The sequence below is a fragment of the Typha angustifolia genome, chromosome 14, assembly GCF_048772165.1.
Source record: "Typha angustifolia cultivar Huaian chromosome 14, ASM4877216v1, whole genome shotgun sequence".
NCBI lineage: Eukaryota > Viridiplantae > Streptophyta > Magnoliopsida > Poales > Typhaceae > Typha > Typha angustifolia.
Window position 1 is genome coordinate 13,679,832 of NC_133252.1, and position 22,669 is coordinate 13,702,500.

The 22,669-nt window shown below is 38.7% G+C and overlaps 3 protein-coding genes across 3 annotated transcripts; 1 reads left to right on the top strand and 2 right to left on the bottom strand.

The window, feature by feature from the left end:
* The first annotated feature begins 1,074 nt into the window (after window positions 1-1,074).
* Window positions 1,075-6,588, top strand: LOC140775363 (arginyl-tRNA--protein transferase 2-like). Its single transcript, XM_073118609.1, has 6 exons — window positions 1,075-1,373; window positions 2,560-2,598; window positions 3,295-3,445; window positions 3,610-4,755; window positions 5,446-5,752; window positions 6,185-6,588. The coding sequence occupies exons 1-6, from the start codon at window positions 1,241-1,243 to the stop codon at window positions 6,308-6,310; spliced, it is 1,902 nt and encodes a 633-aa protein (XP_072974710.1). The 5' UTR covers window positions 1,075-1,240; the 3' UTR covers window positions 6,311-6,588.
* An 835-nt stretch (window positions 6,589-7,423) lies between these two features.
* LOC140775364 (3beta,22alpha-dihydroxysteroid 3-dehydrogenase) lies at window positions 7,424-10,104 on the bottom strand. The gene is made up of 7 exons (XM_073118611.1): window positions 9,220-10,104; window positions 8,846-9,127; window positions 8,530-8,619; window positions 8,349-8,427; window positions 8,125-8,231; window positions 7,880-8,019; window positions 7,424-7,745 (listed from the first exon to the last, which is right to left on the bottom strand). The coding sequence occupies exons 1-7, from the start codon at window positions 9,949-9,951 to the stop codon at window positions 7,643-7,645; spliced, it is 1,533 nt and encodes a 510-aa protein (XP_072974712.1). The 5' UTR covers window positions 9,952-10,104; the 3' UTR covers window positions 7,424-7,642.
* A 6,012-nt stretch (window positions 10,105-16,116) lies between these two features.
* LOC140776138 (vacuolar cation/proton exchanger 1a-like) lies at window positions 16,117-20,592 on the bottom strand. The gene is made up of 12 exons (XM_073119724.1): window positions 20,087-20,592; window positions 19,679-19,746; window positions 19,156-19,184; window positions 18,862-19,058; window positions 18,549-18,767; window positions 18,311-18,442; window positions 17,508-17,624; window positions 17,366-17,419; window positions 17,167-17,283; window positions 16,857-16,947; window positions 16,682-16,750; window positions 16,117-16,478 (listed from the first exon to the last, which is right to left on the bottom strand). Exons 1-11 carry the CDS (start codon window positions 20,378-20,380, stop codon window positions 16,689-16,691), a joined length of 1,380 nt encoding a protein of 459 aa, XP_072975825.1. The 5' UTR covers window positions 20,381-20,592; the 3' UTR covers window positions 16,117-16,478; window positions 16,682-16,688.
* Between the last annotated feature and the right edge of the window lie 2,077 nt (window positions 20,593-22,669).

Here is a 22,669-nt window from a genome sequence, read left to right on the forward strand (position 1 = left end):
TGGTGGGAGCTGTGGAAGCTAAAGGTGGCGCCAAGAATACAAACATTCTGCTGGAAGCTTCTATGGGGAAGATTACCTACAAAAGAGATGCTGCATGCTATTCGAATTGGAGGAGAGGACAGATGTAGTCTATGCAGACTGTTCAGTGAGACCAGTGATCACTTGTTCTATGGATGCCGATACAGCAAAGAGGTGTGGGCCGAGTTGGGCACGGCAATACCGGAGGCTGAGGAGATGTGTGCCTCAGTGAACCCGGACTGGATAGTGACCGAGTGGGGGAAGAGAAACGTTGGCGACGATTATGTCAGGGCGTTAATAGCGACCACGTGCTGGGGTATTTGGAAGCAGCGAAATAGAGTAGCGTTTGGTGAGAGCGTGGAGGGTGTAGCCGGTGTGGCGAGACGATGCCTGGTCATGACTAACGAGTACGCGACGGTGACGACAGCAAAGACAGTGGTCGGAAGACCAACGCAAGTTGAGTGGCGTAGACCACGGCAGGGACGGGTGAAACTAAATACTGATGGAGCATTCCGGGCCGGAGCGTGCCAAGCAGGAGCGGGGGCAGTTATCAGAGATGATAGGGGAAGGATAGTAATAGCTAGATGGGAACCAGCGCCGGCAGTGTCGGCTCTGTTTGCAGAAGCCTGGGCCCTCCGTATGGGTCTGAGTCTTCTCGAGGCGGAGCAGCCAGTGGAGATGGAATTAGACTCCGAGGTGTTGGTGATGATAGTGAAGGAGGAGAGGGCATGTCCTTGGCAGATTAGTAGTATCATTCGTGACTGTAAAACCCATATGAATGGGTTAGTGGAGTTTACTGTGAGTCATGTAAGGAGGAGCGGTAACAGGATGGCCGATTGGGCCGCAGTGAGAGGATTGGCTTCAATCCGGCCCGGCATGATACGAGCCGGGGAACCAATCCCTCGAGTTGTATGACTTGGGCGAAGTGGGGTAGAGCCCATGGCTGCCAATTATTAATAGCTAACTATAGCTCAATTTAAAAAAAAAAGAAAAAAGAAAGAGAACAAAAGACCAACGAGTCATTATATATATATATATACACATAAAATATTAAGAAACAAAGAAGCATCAGGTCTGATCAGATTACAGGCGGTAGAAGAGGTATCTTCTGCCCGTTGGATCGCATTCCCCGGTAAGGTAGAAGCACAAGAAGGAGAAGAAGAAGAGGGGAAGGACAAAAGGATCCGTGAGAGGAAACAAGAAGGCGGCGGCGGAGGAATCGATGGGGGATGGCGCGAGCAGCAGTCGCAGTGGTAAGGGGAAGGGGAGGGGAGAGACGCTGGTGATCGATCATGGCAGGAGGCGGACCTCTTGCGGCTACTGCAGATCCAACACCGATTCTAGCATCTCCCACGGCACGATTCTCTCTCTCTCTCTCTCTCTCTCTCTCTCTCTCTCTCTCTCTCTCTCTCTTCCCTTTCACTAATCTTTTTTTAATTTTAATTTTAATTTTTAGACGAACGCCTGGATGTCTTGACGGAATTTTCATTTCGTGATGAATTTGATGGTTTTCGTCGGACCAATCAGATCTCTTACCGTCTCCTTGACCTTGTTTTCGTATTCAAATTATCCGTCTATTGCGATGTTCTTTTGGATAATTATAGGATTCAGTTATCACCGATCCATCTTTCCTTGTACTGTTCAATTCACTAATTTGATCCATATTATCTTGTTGAAGATTTGATGAGTACATTGTCGAAAGTCCACTGCTTGATATGCTCTTCCTTGTATTGTCAATTCCTACTTGTTACATGATCGAAGGTCAAAATTTGTTCTGGCATCTTTAGAATTATGCTCTGAAGACTTCTCTATGTTGTCCAGCTTGATATGCTCTTCATTAACTTCAATAATCCTACGTACTTCCTTGAATGCATCTTGTAGCTTCAGTAGAAGGGGTCCGATTCAGAATTTCATACCTTCAAGGGAAAAGAGACAACTCTTCTGTTAATATGGTACACTGTTGTTTGTTAACGTTCAGAAAAACCCTTGCCTCCTCAGTATAAACTGTTTCTTACCCTTCCAAGACCCTCTGTTTTACTAGACTAGTTCTGCGCTTGTACTTTCCAGTATGAGGGACCCTTCCGTTGCAACTTATCAAGCAAAATTAGAACACCCTAACAAGAAAATTATCATTGGCTTGATCACCGTCATCCAGAAAACTCATTTCACTTTGTCATTCCCACCAATTCTGATTATATTTGGCTGATTTAGTCTTGTGCAAAGATCCATGTTGGATCTGTTCTGAGAAAAGAAAATGCAGTTACCTACTAAATTAGTCAGGTTCTCTTGGTAAATCTTTATTAAAGAATGTAAGGAAAAGATGGAGGAGTAGATGGCATTCCTTGCTCCTAGGGGAAAAGAAGAAAGCATAAATGTTTTCCAGTAAGCAGGGCTTCCTAACCTGGAGTTCTAATAGATATCAACATTTCAGAAGTTTGGTTTTGTCTCTTTTCATTTAATTAAGTTATCTTTGTAGATCATTACTTTGATATTGGCGTTGGTTCTTTTATTGAAAATCTCATGTTTTTGATACTTGTGCAGGTTTATGGGCTAATAGTTTGACAGCTGATGACTACCAAGGTGCAGTTTTACACATTTATAAGTCATGTTTCTCCATGCATCATCATTTTACAAGGGAAAGCTAAATTTAAAATCACTGGAAGTCCAAATTTTATTGGTTAACATTCATGAAAACAAGTTGCTTTATAAACTTAAAATATATGAGAAGACGTATAGATGTTAATCTAATATTTATCATCAAACTATCATTCATATGCACATATGTACTCTATCCTTGTGTAGTTTATTACAGGACATCAGATCATACATAATTTCCTTGTGTAGTTTATTACAGGATTAGTAGGTAGATCCAAAATTCAGGGTAATACTTATAAGTAACCAGCAGGTGTAAGATCTTCCGACCCACTCCTTTCTTTCAAAAGCAATTATTTCCTCCTTTCACCATCTCTTTGCATTCAACTGCTCTTCACTCTTCCCTTTCCTACTTAGTTTACCTTCCTATCCAATTTCTGAAAACCTCAAATGGTTAGTTCAAGACCAAGTTAGAAAATTGCAAGTTGTGTTAGATTGATCTGTATCAAGTTGATCTTCAATTACCTTGTTGGTATCCAAAGCTAGAGCGACAAACTTTAGCTTGCCTTTAACTTGTCATGCTCAAATATAATAGCAAGTGAAACTTTAGCTTGCTTTCCTATTTGACTTTTACTCGGTTTGCATTTGCATGTGTCTTCTAATATTTTGTTCAATTGCTAATAGAGCTTCTTGACTGTGGTTGGAGGAGGTCTGGTTGTTTCCTTTACAAACCTGATATGAAAAGAACATGTTGCCCTTCTTATACCATTCGCTTGAAGACTGATGATTTCATTCCTTCCAAAGAACAAAGTCGTATATATAATCGAATGCAAAGGTATATTCCCTGTGCCTATTTTCCTTTTATAAATGAATATTACAATGCTCTCTTCATCAGTTATTATGATAACAACTTGTCATACCTACATAAATGTCATTGTAACCTCTTTCATCATGCACTGCATTTGTTATTTCATAAGGCCTTGCAACAAATTGGTGTAGGTTTCTTGATGGTACGCTCGATTTAAATAAAAAGTTTAAAGAGGAAATGAACTGTTCGAAGGGCTCATCAAGCCAGGTTATCAATGCATCATTTCCAGAAGTCTCAGCATTATCAGGAAAAAGAACTACACTTGATGCTCGTCAAAAGCTGTTCAGAGAGGATGAGTTTATCTGTTATATATCAGACAGGATTGATAGTGCTATAAAGGCATGCTTCGAAGATGGTGAGTTTCCTTCTATCCCCCAACTTCCCAAAGCTCTCGTCAAAAGGGTGACTTCCCAAATGCAAAAGAAGCTGTCACAAACCGAAGATCTGTTGTACACCAGCAGCATCTGTTTCCAGATAGCAGCAACTATTAGAAATTCATGCCCAACAGAAAGCAGCACTGTCAATTTCTCGTCACATGAGAATCAGAGTGGAGAATCATCAGATACATCTCCAAAAGGTATCGCTGAAAAGCTAGTACAGTCAATGGAGCAGTCTGGTGAATTTCCTGGTTTCTTAGTAAAAGCTTGCAATGGGCACCTTAACTTCTATTCTGTTGGACTGACTAGCACAAAGATAGTCCCCACAGACTTACCTACTAAAGCTTTGAAGGATGATGCAGATTGTTCAAAACGAAGTTGCTCAAGTAACAGCAGTTTATGTCTGCCTCACAAAAGAAGAAAGCTAGAGATACGGATGAAAAGATCTAGTTTTGATCCAGAAGAATTTGCTCTTTACAGAAAATACCAGATTAAAGTGCATGATGATAAGAAAGTCACAGAAAGCTCATACAAAAGATTTCTGGTGGATACTCCTATCGTGTTTGTTCCATCACGTGGTGATGATGAGGCTATTCCACCTTGTGGGCTTGGCTCCTTCCATCAGCAATATGTAATAGATGGGAAGCTCGTCGCAGTTGGTGTTGTAGATATCCTTCCAAGATGTTTGTCAAGCAAGTACTTGTTTTGGGACCCTGACTTTGCCTTCTTATCACTTGGAAAGTATTCAGCTCTGCAAGAAATAAATTGGGTTAAGGAGATGCAAGGGCACTGCCCCAACCTTCAGTACTACTATCTTGGTTATTACATTCACTCATGCAGTAAAATGAGATACAAAGCAGCATATCGACCATCTGAGCTTCTCTGTCCTCTTCGTTATACGTACGTTATATCCTTCTTATCATTTATTTTCTTTCACTAGATGCCCTCTTTCGTATTGATTTTCAGTCTGGAATGGCACAGGAACTAACATTAATACATTATCAACTACTGACATGTTTGTAAGTCAAATGACAGGTAAATAGTAGAAATGGTTTTAGAGAAGCCAGGCTATTTGAATTAAAAACTTCTTTACTTACTTCCGAATAAATATCCTCCACTTTATTCTCTCTAACTGTATAATGTGTTAGAAAAAGAAGTACCACACTAGTAAATTGACCTACTTCTTTTATCTGCTGAGTATCGCTGTATTATCAACTGATCCGGTTGTTTTAAGCCATCATGATATTGAATATGTTGATTGATGTAGTTTATGGCAAATATTTATGTTATATATTGAGAATACCAAAGACAGGATTACTAGGAGCAGAAAGACCTTATGTTTTTAAGCCATGAAGGATTCATTCCTGTTGCGTATAAATTTAAATTTTTTTTTATGAGGCCCTAGAAAATGATACTTTTATGCAACTTCATTATCCATTTTTTTCTAGAAGAACTTGACTATCTGAAGAAACACTGTCAAGTTTGATTTTCACTATCTCTGACGACTCCAGCATGCCATTGTGATATTTGCTGATACTCATTTTTTATGTCATTATTGTTATTCTCTAAAGGTTGGGGTTGCTGCTACAGGTGGGTGCCATATGATATTGCAAGACCATTGCTTGACAAAAGGTCCTACGTTGTCCTATCAGATTTGAAATCCATGCAAGATCAAGCACTGCTACCACAGGTTCCTGATAGCTCAATGAATTGTGCACGTGATGAGTATTGTAGTTTTGAAAATGGTAATGAGGACTTTGAGTATGGACATTCAGATACAGTGATGGGTGATCGACCAGGTCTAGAAGCTAGGAGTGCATCAGTGACAAAGGAGCTGATGGATGATGATATTAGCAACATCATGATAGACTTGAATGGAAAACATGTGGAAGTTAAGGTGTGTTCTATCTCCTGATCTCTGTGAAATCTCTGTTTGGCCAAAATATGATATGTTGATGGGACTTAAGCTGCAAATAATGCTGTTAAAACATAGTAGCACACACTTAAACTTTTTATTTAGGATCTACAATTTACCAAAACAGATGATGTTAATCTATTCTACTAGTTGCTTTCCCTATTGTCTAGTCATAGGCATCCTGTTGCTTATTTGAAAACTTGAGATCCAGGAAGTGAGTCGTGGCTTCATAACTTTAATTTTCTCCTTTCCTGTCCACTGAAGAAAGAATCTGGGTAAGCTGACAGCCTGCTGTGTTTTATAGAATCTGAATAGATTGTTGGAAACCTTGTGTAGAATAAGTACTTTCTGTCAAGTTAACTTTCAATTTCTGTTGCTTCTATTTATTCTTCATTTGATCTAATGTGAATCTAGGAACTTCAGCAAGTATTTGGCCCAATAGAGAAGAGGTTTATTGCTGAACTAGAGAGGCAACTGCGAAGATATGTGAAGGTTGTGGGCAAGGAGCTCTCAATTCGTATGATTTACTCCCTTGGATGATTAATAGGTGAAGAAGTGGGGATATAGAACATTTCGAGTAGCAGTTGCATCATTATTTGTGGTACATGTACTCCACTTGTATTAAACAATTGAGATAATTTTAGGTTGAATTACCTTGTTCACCGGGGATGTCACTAATGTCACTCAAAAGAATAATAGCAAGTGTCGTTACTTCTGATTTAAATGAAAATAATCAACGCTAGAGGTTCTCACTTATGCTATAGATTTTGAACTCTGCTATACTATCAAAGAAGAAACAAGCGAAAGTGTTATTTGTACGCCTTTCCCTTTTTGCTCTTCTTGTTTGATTCTTTTCCATCTTGTGATGAGGTTTAGGAAGTTTGCCCATGAATTGTTGGAAATTCTTCAGTTGAATCTATCGATGTGTGCCACTAAAATGGCATTTTTCTTGGGGGAGAACCTTGTGCACAGCCGATGTGGTCTTACCGTAGGTCGTAAAAGTTCTTTGGTTGAATCTATCAAGGTGTCGGGTCTTATTCACTATGGGCAACATTTTACTTCAATGGATAATTTCTGCTGCAGCCCACAGGATTATGAAGAAAACGATTTTTGATATATTTTATTGCTATTCCACAAATGAGTAAACAAACAAAAGCAATCAAGTGGAGGAAAAAGAAAAAAAGTGGAGGAGAATAAAAAGGATGAAGAATCCCAATTGCCAAACGTGTCAGATTATCCAAGCATGTACCTTTGCGGTCGGCGTTGCTTGAAGGCCGAAGTGGTCTCCAGTACATGAAAGTTCTCCCCATGCATGCCCATGTGAGGTCGATATCTTGAGGAACCATGGATGGTGACCCATCGAGTTGTTATGCACATGGTCTAACTAAGCATCCCTCGATGCCTGACATCACCTCCATCTGCATTTGGTTCTGTTTAAACTTCCATTTACTTTTGTCCTTCTCTTTCTCTGAGATAAGAAGTCCGATCCATTTGTTTCGAGACAACCACTCCAATTTGGAACAACTACTCATAAGGATAAGCATCTCATTCTTTCGCCATCTTCGGGAAAAGGAAGTAGGATCCAATTGAAGGGTTTTGCCACCGTAAGTTACTGTCAAGGTCCTTCATTCTATCTCATCAACAGACATAATATATAAATTCCAGAATATATATATATATATATATTAAATATAACCCACAGTTTCAAATCTGAAACTGGACTAGTTTACCGAACTATACACAGGGATTATACATGGGATGATTGCTAAATTTATTTGCTTTCTTGTTCTCTTGTTCTCTTGTATCACCATCGTCCTCATGAGGAAATTAATGTTGGTTGGAGGTAGGAGAAGCAAGCGAAACAGCAGTTGGTCAGCAAGGAGCTTTGCCGCGTTGTCGAACGTTGATTGGGTAGCCCTTGAGAGTTCGAGTGGTCGGAAAGAAAACCACCTTGTCTTCCTCGGCTGCTTCCCAGCTGATGAGAGTGAAAAAGAAAAAAAAGACAAAATGTTTTGGCTTTGGCGTTAGCAAATTCAATATCATAATAATTCTCGCAAGCAGGAAGGAAATGAATTGAGCTTTTTAAGCTGCCTGCAGAGAAAGGCAGACCTGAAACGGGTGACAAGATGATGGAGGAAGACGGAGATGACGACACGGGCGAGCTCGTAACCGGGGCACAACCGAGGACCTCCTCCGAAGGGACTAAATATGCCAGCGCCTCCCGCTTGTTGGAGTAGAGCATCATTGCTCTGCATAACCACCCATCGCGATCCTAAGCTAAAATTTCCATTTCGATAAAGAAAAAAGAGTCTAATTATATACAGTCCTATTGCTTTGCAAATTTTCTTTTCTACCTGCCATCTCCAAGGGTCAAAGGTTCGGGCATTCTCGTAGTGCTCGGTATCGAGATGAACTGCTCGGAGTGATGCGAAAACCTTGCAACCCTTGGGAATCGTGTAGCCTACCGCATACATACATACATACATACAAGAAGATCAGAACAGTGGCGAGTCGCTTAATTTTGAAACGACAACAAAATAGCATTATAGAGAAAAGAGGATGGATAAAAGGTGCGAACCATTGAAATGAAGGTCTGTGACCGCTCGCCGAAACACTCCGCTTATAATGTTTGCTACTCGAAGCGTTTCGTTTATCACCTGGATCATATATGGTAGTGGCATCAAACAAAAATCATGTCGATGGTACAAATAAATTGATCGACATTAATTAGAAACTTTAAAAGGGGGATCTGTGGTTACGCATTGGGTGAAGGGCATGGACTTGTAATCATTCCAGTTCAGGGGCTCATCGTCGTCCTTCTTCCTGGATCTAATCTCGTCATGTTCTTCCTGTCCAATCAAATACGAAAGTAAAACACAAAATGCATATCTGTATTATATACAGAGAACATGAAGGGACTACTATGGAGATCGGTCAATATGACCAATCCGCCGGAGATCTTTTTGTGCAATATAAATCATTTGCAGAGCAGTGTGAGCGAGCACTTAAGAATGCTTGGATTTATATAGAGATCTTAAGGAATATGAATGAAATTAAGGCAGGGATATTATATACCCTGAGGAGAGCAAGCGCGGGAGGGTTCTCGGTCAAGAATTTAACGGCCAGGGTCATGATGGTGGAGGTGGTCTCATAGCCCGCAACCAGAAGCGCCAGCAAGAAGTCCACCATCTCCTCATCCGACAAGCCGCCCCCTTCCGCCTCCAGCAGCTCCTCCACCATATCCTTGTTGTACTTGCTCCCCATCGTCGCGCAGCCGCGATCGTCATTCTTCGTCTTCTTCTCCTCCTTCCTCTTCTTAATGACTTCCCTGAGCGCCTCCGCCACCTTCTTTCGCGCCTGAACGATCGACATCGGAGCACGATGATGTACATACATTTGGAAAGATATCGAAACAGATGTGAGAGAAGAGAGATGAGAACAGGACGGACCTTGAGGGCGCGGCCGTAGGTGGTGAAGGAGAGGAAGGCCGGGAAAGGGATGGAGAAGAAGCCGTCGATGAGGAGGACGTACTCGCGGCGGAGCGCCTCCGTCCACTCCCCGGGATCGAAGCTCATGAGCTGTTTGACGGTGAGGTCGAAGGTGATCTTCTTGGCCTGGTCCAGAAGCTGCACTGGGGATCCCGATCCCCACGCCTCCATCGTCCCTCGCACCAGAGAGTCAATGTGACCCAGCACGTGCCCATCCCTGATGGCGGCCGGGGAGGCAAGGCGAGTGAGGGTGAGGGAGTGGAGGCGCTTGTGGAGTGGGCCACGCATCAGCAGGAGGGAGTGGGGCCCCAGCAGCGTCGAGATGGACGAAGGGTAGCTGCACTCCACCGCCCGCCCCTCACCGGCCAGCACCATCCGGTTGAAGTCCGGGTCCGCGGAGAACACCGTGCGCTCCCCGAACACGTGCGTCGTGAAGAGCCGGCCGTGCCGCCGCACCCGCTCGTCTATGAAGGGCTCCGGGTTCTCCGTCTTGTACGCCGCGATCAGTTTCAGCGTCTCCCCCAACAACGGAAGTCCCGCAGTACCAGGCGGCAACCTACCGCCGCCATTCCTCCACCGACAGTACCAGGAAGAGTACTGTTTGTTCTTTCTTGTTCGGACGGCCAATGCCAACACCAGCACCACCGTGATGGCGAGGGGAAGGAGGAGGACGGAGAAGAGAAGATCCAGCATGCCTGATTGATTTTCCAGAGATATGATCGAGAGAGGAGGGGAAGGAAGAGAGATTCAGGGTGGTTGGGGAGATGAGAGTGTGCGAGTGTGTGTGTGTGTGTGTGTGTGTGCGTGTGGGTGTGGTTGTGACCTTTAGGGGGGTGTGGTTGGGGGGTTTAAATCCAATTAAATAAGGGAAAGGATGGGTATAAATCCAATTAAATAAGGGAAAGGATGGGTATCACACGGGTGACAGTGAATTCAAGCACTCGCCCTTCTTTGATCTGTTGATGACTCGGGCCCACCCACCCTTTTATCCTCACCTTCCACCTTCCAGTTTCAGACTGCCTGCCTACCGTTTATCACATCAAACCCTACCCCTCCCACACGTACCATTTTACTATTGGCAATAACCAATCTAGATTCGGTCTCCGCACCCACCCACTTATTAAGGATTTACTTACTATTTATGTCTTTACTTATTGCTTATTATGGCTGCTTCGCCAAAGATAAGATTTACTGCATCCTCCTCGTCCTTGTCCTAGTCCTAGTCCTAGTCCCTGCTCTGCGATCAGCTGTATCTTCCATCGGATACAGCACGTACCAGCGCATCCCCGATTAGATCTCCATGGACCGCCTATCATATCAAACAGCACACCTAGCAACTCACAAAGAGACTACATTTATACATCTTTCCGCTTCAGGATCAGAAGCGACAGTGATTCTCTTACGGTCATCCAAAAGCTCTCACAATTTCGAAAAATTATGAGGCGTGTAAGCATTCTAGTAAAAAAAAACACCAGAAAAATTAATTAAAAACAACTTTAAGTTTTATATTTATTAGTTTGTTAAATTTTATATATTTTTATTATCATATAAATATTTATTATAAGTTAATATAACTCAATGGCTACAAACTGTGCCTTAAAAACTTTTAACAAACAAAATTTTATCCTTCAATTATACGCTAATGTGCAATCCATCGACAATAATTTGGACATTAAATGCGTCAATTAGAGTCAATCCACTAACACATTCCTGCTCAGCTCACTAGTTATATATGTATTTGTTATCCCATTTGAACGTTAATCACATTCCACTCAGGCTTGTGTTATTGCACGGATAATTTTCATCACTTTTATCTTATATACATATATGTAGTTGATCACATAAACGACCATAGATCACGTAAAGTCATGTTGTTTGAGGTCTGTGGTGCAAAGGGATGAAAATAGATTTGATTCACTGTCTAGCTTGACTCAGATCGAATGCATGTGAATTTTTTTGACTCGAGATAAATATAGATTTGGGTATTGATCGAATTTTTGTAAAAAACTCAGATACATATACACATATACAGATTATATAGATTTCTTTTTAGATAGTGAAACGGATATCTGTTTATCCGGTTATCTAAAACCTATTAATCCACTAACCCTTACCAAGCAATTCATCAAATGAAATCTCTCATCTCCTTCCTTTTCCGCCGTAAGTCCCGTACCCGTATTGCTTCACCCTCGCCGATGCCAGCGAATCCTCTCATTCCTCTCCCTCCGCTCAGACATATTCTCCGCCTCCTCCTCCTCTATCTCCTCCCGCCTCTCTATTTGCCAAGGGCGACGTTGTCCTCCTCTTTGCCCCTAACTCCCTCCATTTCCCATCTGCTTCTTCGCCGCCAAATTCCTTGGAGCTGTCGTCACCACGGTCAACCCCCTCTACAACATCTCCAATCTCTCCAAGCAGGCCAATTATTCTAATACTCAGATCTAGGCTATTTCTGTCATGGATAATCTTCATTTTTTTTCTTGGTTAGAAGGTTAAGCTTTGCTTTTTGCATATTTAGTTATTATTATTATTATTATTATCATTTTTCACCTCCTTCCAGGATTTCTCTTATGGAATCATGCTATGGTATTTCTCTTACAGGATTTTGCTAGCTTAGCTAAAACCTTTGCTGAAAACTTGGAATTATCTGTCATCCAATTAATCTTTACTGGCCTTTCCCATGATTATATGTAATAGATCCTTAGTATAATATAGTATAACACTCAGTCTTTTAATAAAAATATGATCTACAATCGAGCCTTATAATTTATCGAATATATATAAAAAAATAAATAAAATTAATTAGTTAAACTTAACTAAAATTGTAAGTTAAATTAACTATAGTAAAAAAATTACAATAATTATCTTAACTATGTCTAAGAGCATTTAAGTCATTTTAAAAATAATAATATTTTAATTATTTAAAAAATAAAATATTTTTACTTAATGGAATATAATTATGATGTTAATTTAAATCTAATTCAGAATATTTTTTTATACATATTTATTAAATCATTAGACTGAATTTATAAATAGTAAAAGTATAAGTAAATTATAATTACATTATAAAAAAATGTGTTATATATAAATTTCCTAATAATATAGGATGATAAGTTATATTTAAACTTCTACACCTTTATAAATTATATTGGGTTCTATAGTTCTATATACTTTTGTTTAAGCTTGTTTGCCTTTCAGTGAAATGTTAAGAGCTTGGATTTGCAAGTCCTATTATACATTGGCACTTATTTAAACCAGTGGATGAGTAGGCTTCAAGTTTAGTTTGCAAGCGGTAAATTTGGGTTTTGGTATTTATTGTCAATGATATATGCATGCGTAACAATTGAGAGAGAGAGAGAGAGAGAGAGAGAGAGAGAACTGGTCTGGTGGTAAGTGATAAGTCTGATGGACGTTTCAGACCAATAGGCAATATTTTTGGATGCATATAGTTAGACACGATAGCTACTTTATCTCGCCCAATTTAACTTCTAATATGCAAGCTGACTTAATGTTGTATAGTTTTATTTGTACATAAGCTTCATTTATGCAAGTTTATTTATACTTATTTCTGAAATTTAGTCTTTTTCAACATGTGCAAATATCATTTATACTTGTATTCCAAAAATGTGAGTTTCTTATCCCGTGAGCATTGTATCTTTTTATTAAAGATTTTGTTCATCACTATATCAGTTTAAGATTTAACTCATATTCTTATTCATTTAAAATCCGTATTTATTATAATTTTAAAATTTATTGTTCATCTAATATTTGTATCTAAATTTGTATTCAAATTAAAAATATAAATTTAAATATGAATTTAGAATTATCGCTCGTGGTATCTTATCCAGTGGTGCAGCAAATTTTTGTCAATTAATTATTATTCTATTAGTACAACTGTACAAGCCATACCCGTAATAAAGTTGCAATCAAGACAAGCCCATTTATTAGCGCAACTTATGATTTGGCCATTTGGATGTCAGAATGCTTGGCCAAAGGAATATAAATGGCTTTCGAGAAGAAAAAGGATTCGTTACGATCGTTGATTGTTGATTGTTTGATCTATCTTCAGAGAACAAAAAAGGTTCCGATAAAAATAACAGGGAAAAAAGGGCCTAATTAGTCGGTTGGAATAAACTCTTTTTTATTGTAGAAAACTCTTGATAAATAAAGATAAGAAAATAAAATAGGCATCACTTATTCCATATCTCACCCATTATCCCTAACTTTTTAAATTATCAAATTGTCTCTCCCAGAGCCACATCACTAAATTATACTATAACTACAATATACATTTATAGTGACAAATAAAATATCGAATTATATTATGATTTTAATATAATTAAATATGTTTGTAGTGAAAATATTTTCATACTCTATTTGTAATGTTATTTATGATAGTTTATATATATATATATTGCATAAATTAGAGTGAATTAATTTTTTTTGTGATAAAATTATAATTTATATTTAATTTTGGACATATTTCTTATCTTTCTCTCCAAAAAAAACTTTATCGAGAATGATAATTTTTGATCGACAGGAAGTGGATATTTATATTGAACTAGGAAAATATCAATGATGCCAATTTGATCATTTTTATCCATCTTAACTGTTACAACGAGGCACTGTTTGATCTTATATTTTTATCCAAAAATTTATCATTCTTTATGATCAAACGTCAAACAAGAAATTAAGATAAATTTTTTATACCAACATAAATTCCCATTTTATCTCAATATTAATTATTTTTTTCTTATTTCACAACCAAATTTTACTAAGACAATAATACAAAATGAAGTTGCTTCAACTTTTCAACCCAACTTAAGTTATTTGGGAGGTCTTGCACATTACAAGGGAAATGAATAATAGGCGGACAGTAACAATTTAATTCTAAAAATAAATAAAATTTAATAAAAAAAATAGTTAAATATTAAATAATACAGATTATAAAATATAAAATTTTGTATAATCAAATTTTATATTAGATATTATTTTTTTAAAATTAATTTGCGCATGTGAAAGTTAAATTGTATAGTATTATTTACCCATAAAAAAAATAGTTTTTGGGGTCCAAAGCTCATAATAAGTTTTGACACTGATATAAAATGCTAATATTTTTTAAATATCTAATATAGTAATGAACTTATTTTTTATTATTATAACATTTATTTTCAAATAAATTTTTATTAATTACTCCTTATAAATTTGAATAAGTAAATATATGGCATTCAAGTAATCTTTGAGCTATTTAATTTTACCATTAATTTATTATTAATAATTATGAACCCTACTTAAATATGAGCTTAAAGTTAATAAAATATTTTTATTAAATATATGATATTTCTAACAGCAAGAAGCTTGGAAGTTGAGTCCGATGCAGAGCTACCAGATTCTTATTTGTGACTCGTTCTTGTGCGGAAGGTTAGCCGTAGCTGTCCAATTCCTCATGGTCCTACGTATCATATCCACTCAGCCGGCCAGTACTAAAGCTTGAAGAACAGGAGTTTCTTCTTGTGCTGCTTATGCTTTCTGTTCTCATTTTGTTCCAAAATTTCAGAAATTCTGGATAAGTTGGAGTCCTTTGGTTAACTCCAAATGGGTGTACTTTAGAAAATAAAAAGTAGTTCAAATTCGAATACTAATTGGATAACTTAGTAGTCTCTCTAACACAATAACAGAAACTCAAATATATATGAATGGCGCACCTCTATCATGATGAACCGATGTATTTATTCGATTGGAACAAAATATCACATTGTTTCCTGTTTAGCTATTCATTTGAAGGTCTCACCTCTTTTAAGACTTTGTAACAGTTAACTTTTAAATTAAAATTCTACAGAGTAAAAAAAATATTTTAGACTTGTTTGCGCTTATCGAATTAAGTTTAATTGCGCTCGTGTTTGAGTTTATTTGCATAGATTTATTTACCTATAAAAATAAATAATTCTTGAGATCCAAAGCCAAAGTAGAATTTGATATTTTGTATGACCTACAATATTTTATAAATAGTCGAGTCAATAGGATACTAAATTAATTTTCTTTATTTCTTTATTACTATAATAGCTTTATTAAAGCTATTTTTTTTATTCAATTCCTTCATAAATTTAAATAAGAATATGACATTATAATATATATTTTTAGTTATTTTAAACGTGTGACCCTCACTTAAATTTGGGTTCACCCTGCAAGCACGAACAGAAAAAAAAACCACTTGTTGAAATCCTGGTAACTTAGATATCATTAGTGACCCCCCAAAACCCTTGGGATTAAATTGATGCCCTACTTATGCTTCCCAAGTCTTTAATGTAAAAGATAACATTAACCGGTAAGCTGTACGCATCACATGTCTAATTTAAAAAAGTCCGGGGGAATACGATGCACCTGAAGTACTCAAACATATATAAGTTGCTTACTAGAGTGAGCTTGCAAACCTTCGGCATCTAATGGAAATTCGGAGAGATTTTGAAAATGTCCATCCAAATGGGGTTGGTCCCCCCAGGTAGGCCCTCTCATAACACTTCCTATCAACTTTTTAATTATCATTGTTTAGTCTAGATGGGGAATTAATTAGCACAAACGGGCCGAGCACGTCGATCCACATTTGTGCAATTTCATCATTTGTCAATGGGGAACGATAAACTACCAAATCATTACAGTAAACCAAGCTGATCACGATTATATATAAAATTCCATCTCTGATGGAAAATGCTGTGCTGAAAAATTGCTGTGCCCTGGACAGAAGAGAGTCCATTTAAATAACGTGAGAGAAGGGCAAATTTCTTAGACATGGCGCATTGGCATGACTGTTACTTTTCTGACGAAGTTTATAGTGATGCTTAAATTCTCCATGCTACTTCACAGTTAACCATCAAGCTGCTCCTTTATTGAATTCGAATCAAAAGAAACAAAGTGCAATAGATAGATAGTTTGGTGTAACTCTTTGCACTTTCAATATGCAACTTGGGAGATAAGAAATTAATAAAGTTACAGAAGGAATAACTATCAAAATGATTTCTATAGTGCTTCATGTTCGGAAAAGCAAACTTCCAAGAACAAAATGGTGCCATCAGAATAAGACATCCTGAAAGAAAGCAACGAGCATTTTATCAAATCTTTGCATTACTACGAAATTGCTCGTGAAAGAGTATCAAAGATATCAGAGCGAACTGGCTGCCAGCATTAAATGAAAATGTATGCTTTTGTAGGTCAACATGCAGCATGACCTGAAAAGTAAATTACAAAGCATAATATTAGGATGACGTACGTAAATGACCAAGAACCAAAAAAAAAAAAAAAATCTTGAATATTGTAAAACATGATCAATAAGTAGATAATCAAAGTACATGATGAGTATGTTGTATTACACAAACACTAATTCCTGTTGAATCTTTCATACATTTGTAACACACGAATAGTTGAATCTTACCTCATTCTTAAGCATCCAGTGCTCTGGATACTATGGTCGAAACATCCAGCTTTATGTCATTTGTCTGATCTGTCATACGAATGCAACCGAAATGAGTGTAACATCTTCTCAGGGATCGCAGAAGAAGATTGATAGTTTGTTAAATCTCTAAATAAATATTCTTTGAAACTCTTACTTGGTGGTGTTTTAAGAACAAAGAAACATGCACCAATAGCTATATAACAAAGCAGGAGAACAATTCCCTTCAAGTAATGTGAAGTTCCATCCTGCATATAGAAAACAATACATGTATAAGTTTAAGTCTTGTAGTGTGTTTGCTTCATTATGGTCTAAGCAAATGCAGAACAGCGCATCAAAGTGCAGGCTTGGACAAAAAAGACTAATTTTCTTAGTTATTAACTAAATTAGCATCAAACGTGACTAATACATTTAACTCAAAAACTACAAGGGAAATATCTTATATATCCACATGAAAAGACGATTACCTGCAGCGTGAAGGCCGTTACTAGTATCGCAAGGATCAGCGAGCCAGTCTCCAACATGTTGAAATCAAGATCCATCTGAACTCCAATTATCCATGCCACAATGACACTTAACGGTACCTAAATCAAAGCAGTGAATTTGATTAAGTCCTTCCTAGTACACTAGTGGAGCTAGAAACTAATTTGAAGGTACTTTGCTCACCACAAACATGGATATCTGGGTTGCCGACCCTAAAGATACTCCAAGAGTGATATCCTATGATACCCACAAGGATACATGATTAGCAATATACAGGCAAACCATGTGGAAATAATTTTATACCGAACTCTTCCGTGTTGCTTACCAGCTTGTTCTTAAAAGCAAATATGATAGCACCAGCATGCTCTGCTGCATTGCCAACAATTGGTAGCAAGATGATGCTGATAAAGCTCACAGATATTCCCCAGGATTCTGAAGCAGCCTAGAAAATATATACTTAATTGTAACTTGCATGTTGAAATACTTTAGAAGACTCAAATTCAATATTTTGGGAAACATTTGAGTACCGGCTTATGGCATATTGTTATCAGAGGCATACACAGAATGTCGAAATGATACTAGAAATACACACACACACACACACTCACAAGAAAAAAAGAAACCCCTCTAAAATTATGTAATTAGGTGGGCAGCAACCTTAGATTGTGAAGAGTACAAAAACATAGCTAAAGCATGTCAAGGCAAGCTAGGGGCAGATGCATAAGAAGCCAATGTGGACAAAAATAAAATGGAGTATTTGCTACTTTAGGAAAACATTCAAATGCCAGTATTAGCCCCTTTAAGAAGAGAGGCATATTTTCATGGAACACAATTTTCAAGTCATATGAACAACATTGCACGTCTGAGATATCGAAATGTTTAGGTAGTTAGGCCACTAAATGGGTTGACTATCATTTTCCTTTTTCTTCTGGAGAGAACATTAAACGGGCTGACTATGAAATGCGCGACCATTTTTTACTTTGAATTGACCGCATACTGCGACCTATGGTTAGTGCAGGCATTCAGTTTTCATATTTATCCCATCCGTTTGGTTGGTTGGGCAATTTCACTCTTATAAGGTCCACAAAGTTACTCGAGAGAAGCAAGAAGGCTAGGAGCAAACAATACCTCGATAGTGCTGACTACGTACTCAGATAGTATAGCAATAACAACTGTCATGCCCACCAACCAAGACAATGCACTCGGAAATCCAAGAACTGCCTCGTCTTCAGAGACAACATCATCATTGTCATCATCGTCCTGTTCAGAGTCCAGCGATATTAGAGATTGTATGCTTCTGGTTTTCGAAAACTACAGGATATATATACGTAGAATAAATGGAGTTAGTAAGGAAATAGAGTCACACCTCTTGTGATTCAAAGAGTTGGCGATGGGTCTTAAGTTGGAAGAAGAGATAAGCGACGTAGGCAAGAAACATAACAATGCTGCATACTCTTGACAGCTCCAATGTGGGAACTGTAGCAAACGTGGGATCGCCAGAGTTGACAGCATATCTGAACATCAGTGGCAAAAGGTGGCACAACGCACCCAACAAAAGAAGACCAGTATTCACATCCGCCTGCTTCTGTATAGAGCAATTAATCAACATAGCTGGTCAGGATGCAGGAAAGTGGTGGTCAAGGAAGAAAAGCTTGTCTGGGGATCAGATAAAAACTTACTCGATCGAACAATTGTTCTTTGCCGAGGTTGGCAAGTCCGCCGCAGAAGAGGGAGCTACCGAGGACAAGTAGCAGGTTGGACAAGATGGAGCCTACTAAGGAGCACTTGACCACCTCGATCTTCCCACGATGCAATGCAAATAACGCTATAATCAACTCCGTGGCATTTCCGCAGGTGGCATTTAAAAGCCCGCCGACTGTAGCGGCAATCGCAGAAGACATTATCTTTTAAGATAGCTAGCTAGTAATGAGGAGCAAAATGTCTATTAGCACAAGGGATAAGTTAGTACATACCAGTAGGACCTGTATAATACGCGATTTGCCTGTGCACATATTCGTAAGAGAGCTTGGTTAGTCTGGTGTAGATATCATTTATTAATGAGCAGATAAAGAAACAGTGAAGCAATTTAGCAACCAATAGTATTTAATCATCTAAAGAACTTTCAAGAGAAGAATAAAAGGAAAAATCCATGGACAAACAGAAGATTCTTAATTGTTCAATTGGATTATGTGGGGATTCTAGCCTCGAAAAATGTTTGCCGTGGGGGTGCATATAACGTACAGGGGGAGAATTGTAGCATTCCTCAGCCTAAACCCTAAAAAATTTAAAAGTCTAATATAGTCCCCATAGTGATGCTCAGTAGGGATCACGTGTTCTCCGGATGCACATGTATGCATAATTCCGTCCGTCAGACGTTTGTGAATTACCTTATCTCGGGTGAAAACGTTTTGTTTATAGATAGCATTCTGTGAATATATTAATTTCCCAGAGTTAGTAATAAAAATCCAGCATCCGATGAGGTTAGAGAGTACTTACTCTGTGAGAAAACTGACGCGCTCAGCAAGAGGAGTGAGTCCAAGCAAACTCAACGCAAACAGCCACGCCTGTTCGAGATATTAAATGGTATAAAGGAATTATTAGAAACTTGAAAAGAAAAGATCCTATATAGAGGAGAACGATATTTATGCCGTTTCAAAGAAAGAAACTCCCTCGCCTTTAATTTTCAGAGAGAGAGAGAGAGAGAGAGAGAGAGAGAGAGAGAGAGAGAGAGAGAGAGAGAGAGAGAGAAGCTTTATATATGAACCAGGGGAGCGAGAAAGGAGATAAACTTGCCAATCAAAGAGATGGGAAACAAACAAGGAGTATTTTACAAACGAGGAATGCATTTGCAGTTATGACGGAGCAAACCTTACGTGCACACGCTCCAGTAATTAAACAACTCACCCGTCCGAAGTTGAAGTATTCGGCAGCGAAGGCAAGGGGAACGGCTGGGAAGAGGACGAAGAGCTTGGTCCCGAGGAAGATCTCTTGGAGGTTGGCAAGGAGGCTTCGAAGGAGATCGCAACGAAGCTTAGACACCAGCGACAGATCGGATTTCTTTCGCAGCGACGACGACGACATGTTGTGAGCGGTGCGACCATGCCCGTGTCGAATCTCCTTGCTCAATCCACCACCAGCACTGCCAGCCTTGAGGAGGTTACCTGCCTCGAGAGACACCACCGCGGTTGAGGAAGCCATAGAGTTGATCTGCCTGGCTCTTTAGAATGACGAATGTGCTGGATAGATGATGGACGGAGGGAGGAGGGAGGAGCGAGGGAACTACGCACTGCACATGCACTCTCCAGTCTCTAGCTAGCAAGCGACTTCCTTGCACCTCACCGTACAACGTACTCCCGCCACCCTCTCTCTATCTTTCTCACTCGATCCTCTTTAATTTTAATCGATCCCCTTATGATCCTCTTTAATAGCTATTTTCTCAATGCCACGTAAGGAAGTGAAATTATTGAGTACGATTTTGCACGGTGTCCTTGGCTTGTTTAGTTATTCGCACAATTGCTAGTTACCCGACGAAGAAATGAAAGTTCCGCGAACCTTCTTAGGTTTTTGTCGTGCACACCCAGCGGTTATCGGTGGTTTAATATCTTTCTATATATATATTTTTCATCTCTTAATGTTCGTGGTCATGAATGCTATTTCCTATTTTTGAACTTATCCCTTCAGTGTAACTCGGCATGCAGTGGACGAGACCGCTGTAAGCTACGATGGGAACCAGTTTTGGATTTGAATTTAGAGACTGAAATTAGCAACATTGGAAACTTCCTGGAACCTTCCTCAGGGACAAAATAGGAATCCAACCGTCGCCCTCGACCGTACCAATCGTTTCGTAACCCATGAATAAACCACCTCTCTCCAGTCGGTTCCAGCTCTTTGCGGTACCCCTGTTTGTTGAGCACCACAAGCGACACCATCACCAGCGAAACGAAGGTGCCGGGAAGTTTCTTCTCCCAAAACAAATTTGCCCAAAATGAGATACATTCCTTTTCATTAAAAAAAATGAGATACATATATATATATATATATATATATATATATATATATATATATATATATATATATATTTTCCTTTCTTTGGTGTCCCAGACCTTCTCGTCTAATTGTGATTAACGAATGCCTAAAATTAATAGGTGTGAGACGTAGAAATTCTGAAAACCAAATACATGAGCTTGTTTAATTCCTAAATTTTGGTGGGTTTAAAATTTAGCCCCCTTTTATTTAGAATTTCTTTTTCTATTCCAGATTAGAGAGTATTATTCTATATTTGAAAGTAAAGTGAGATCCATATTCTGATATTCTAGAGTAGAAAGATTATTCAAATTATAAAACACATAAGTCTTAATTACAATATTACTATTGCTTGACTAAAGCTATTTTTTTTATTTAGGAAAAGCTCCTAGGTAGATAATCATATTAAATTTAGTTAAATTTGACAAAAATTTATAAGCTTGATACACAAAAGAAAAAGAGAGATATTTTAAAGATGATACAATGGCTTCCAATGCACAGCATGGGACATGCCTAGCCTGAAACTTGTTAGCACCAAACAAACTAGATAGTGGCCAAGGCCAAGTCCATGTCGGAGGGCTCGACATGATGATGACTAGAGAGGGGTTGACGATGCAAATGACTGTAGAGGACAAAGAAAGAAGGTGACTAGGACTATGATCTCGTGGAAGAAGCATATGGCAAGCTATTAAGATGGAGGATGGAGGAGGTAAGGTACAAGAGAAAGAGAGAAGATGGTGCGAGGGGTGCCATGTCGGCGTAGAAAGGAGAGCAGGCTAGAAGGGAGGACGATGGCCTATGGGAAATGTGTGACTATGACAAGGATTGAGGAGAAGCTAAAGAATAGAGAAAATAATAAAAGAAGACGAGAGGAAAAGGTGAAAGAAGGGAGGAGAGAGTCTCTCTCCTCTTAGGTTAGGAGAGAGAGAGAGAAGGGGAGAACAATTTGACAAAGAGGGAAAAACCACTCAATAAAGGGGAGAAGGCTCTTGCGCTAAATCGCAGCACAGCTAGAGCCGGTGCAGAAGAAAAAGGTTAATCTTGTCAGGATTTTAGTATTGGCAAGTGAGTACAAAATATTCAAAGTATTTTTATACATATATATAAACATATCTACAAGTTTTAATAAAATTTGGTTTAAATATTTTCAAAAGTTAAAGCATTTACTTTAGCGCATTCAAAGGCGTTCAAACCCATACTACAGTCGTTCGTAGTGCGTTTAGGGTTTAGGGTTTAGGTTTTAGGGTTTAGGTTTTGGGGATTAGGGTTTAAGTGTTTAGGCTTTAGGGTTCAGGGTTTAGTGCTTAGGGTTTAGGTTTTGGGGATTAGGGTTTAAGGGTTTAGGGTTTAGGGTTTAGGGTTTAGTGTTTGGGGTTTAGTGTTTGGGGTTTAGGGTTTGGGGTTTAGGGTTTGGGGTTTAGGGTTTGGGGTTTAGGGTTTGGGGTTTAGGGTTTGGGGTTTAGG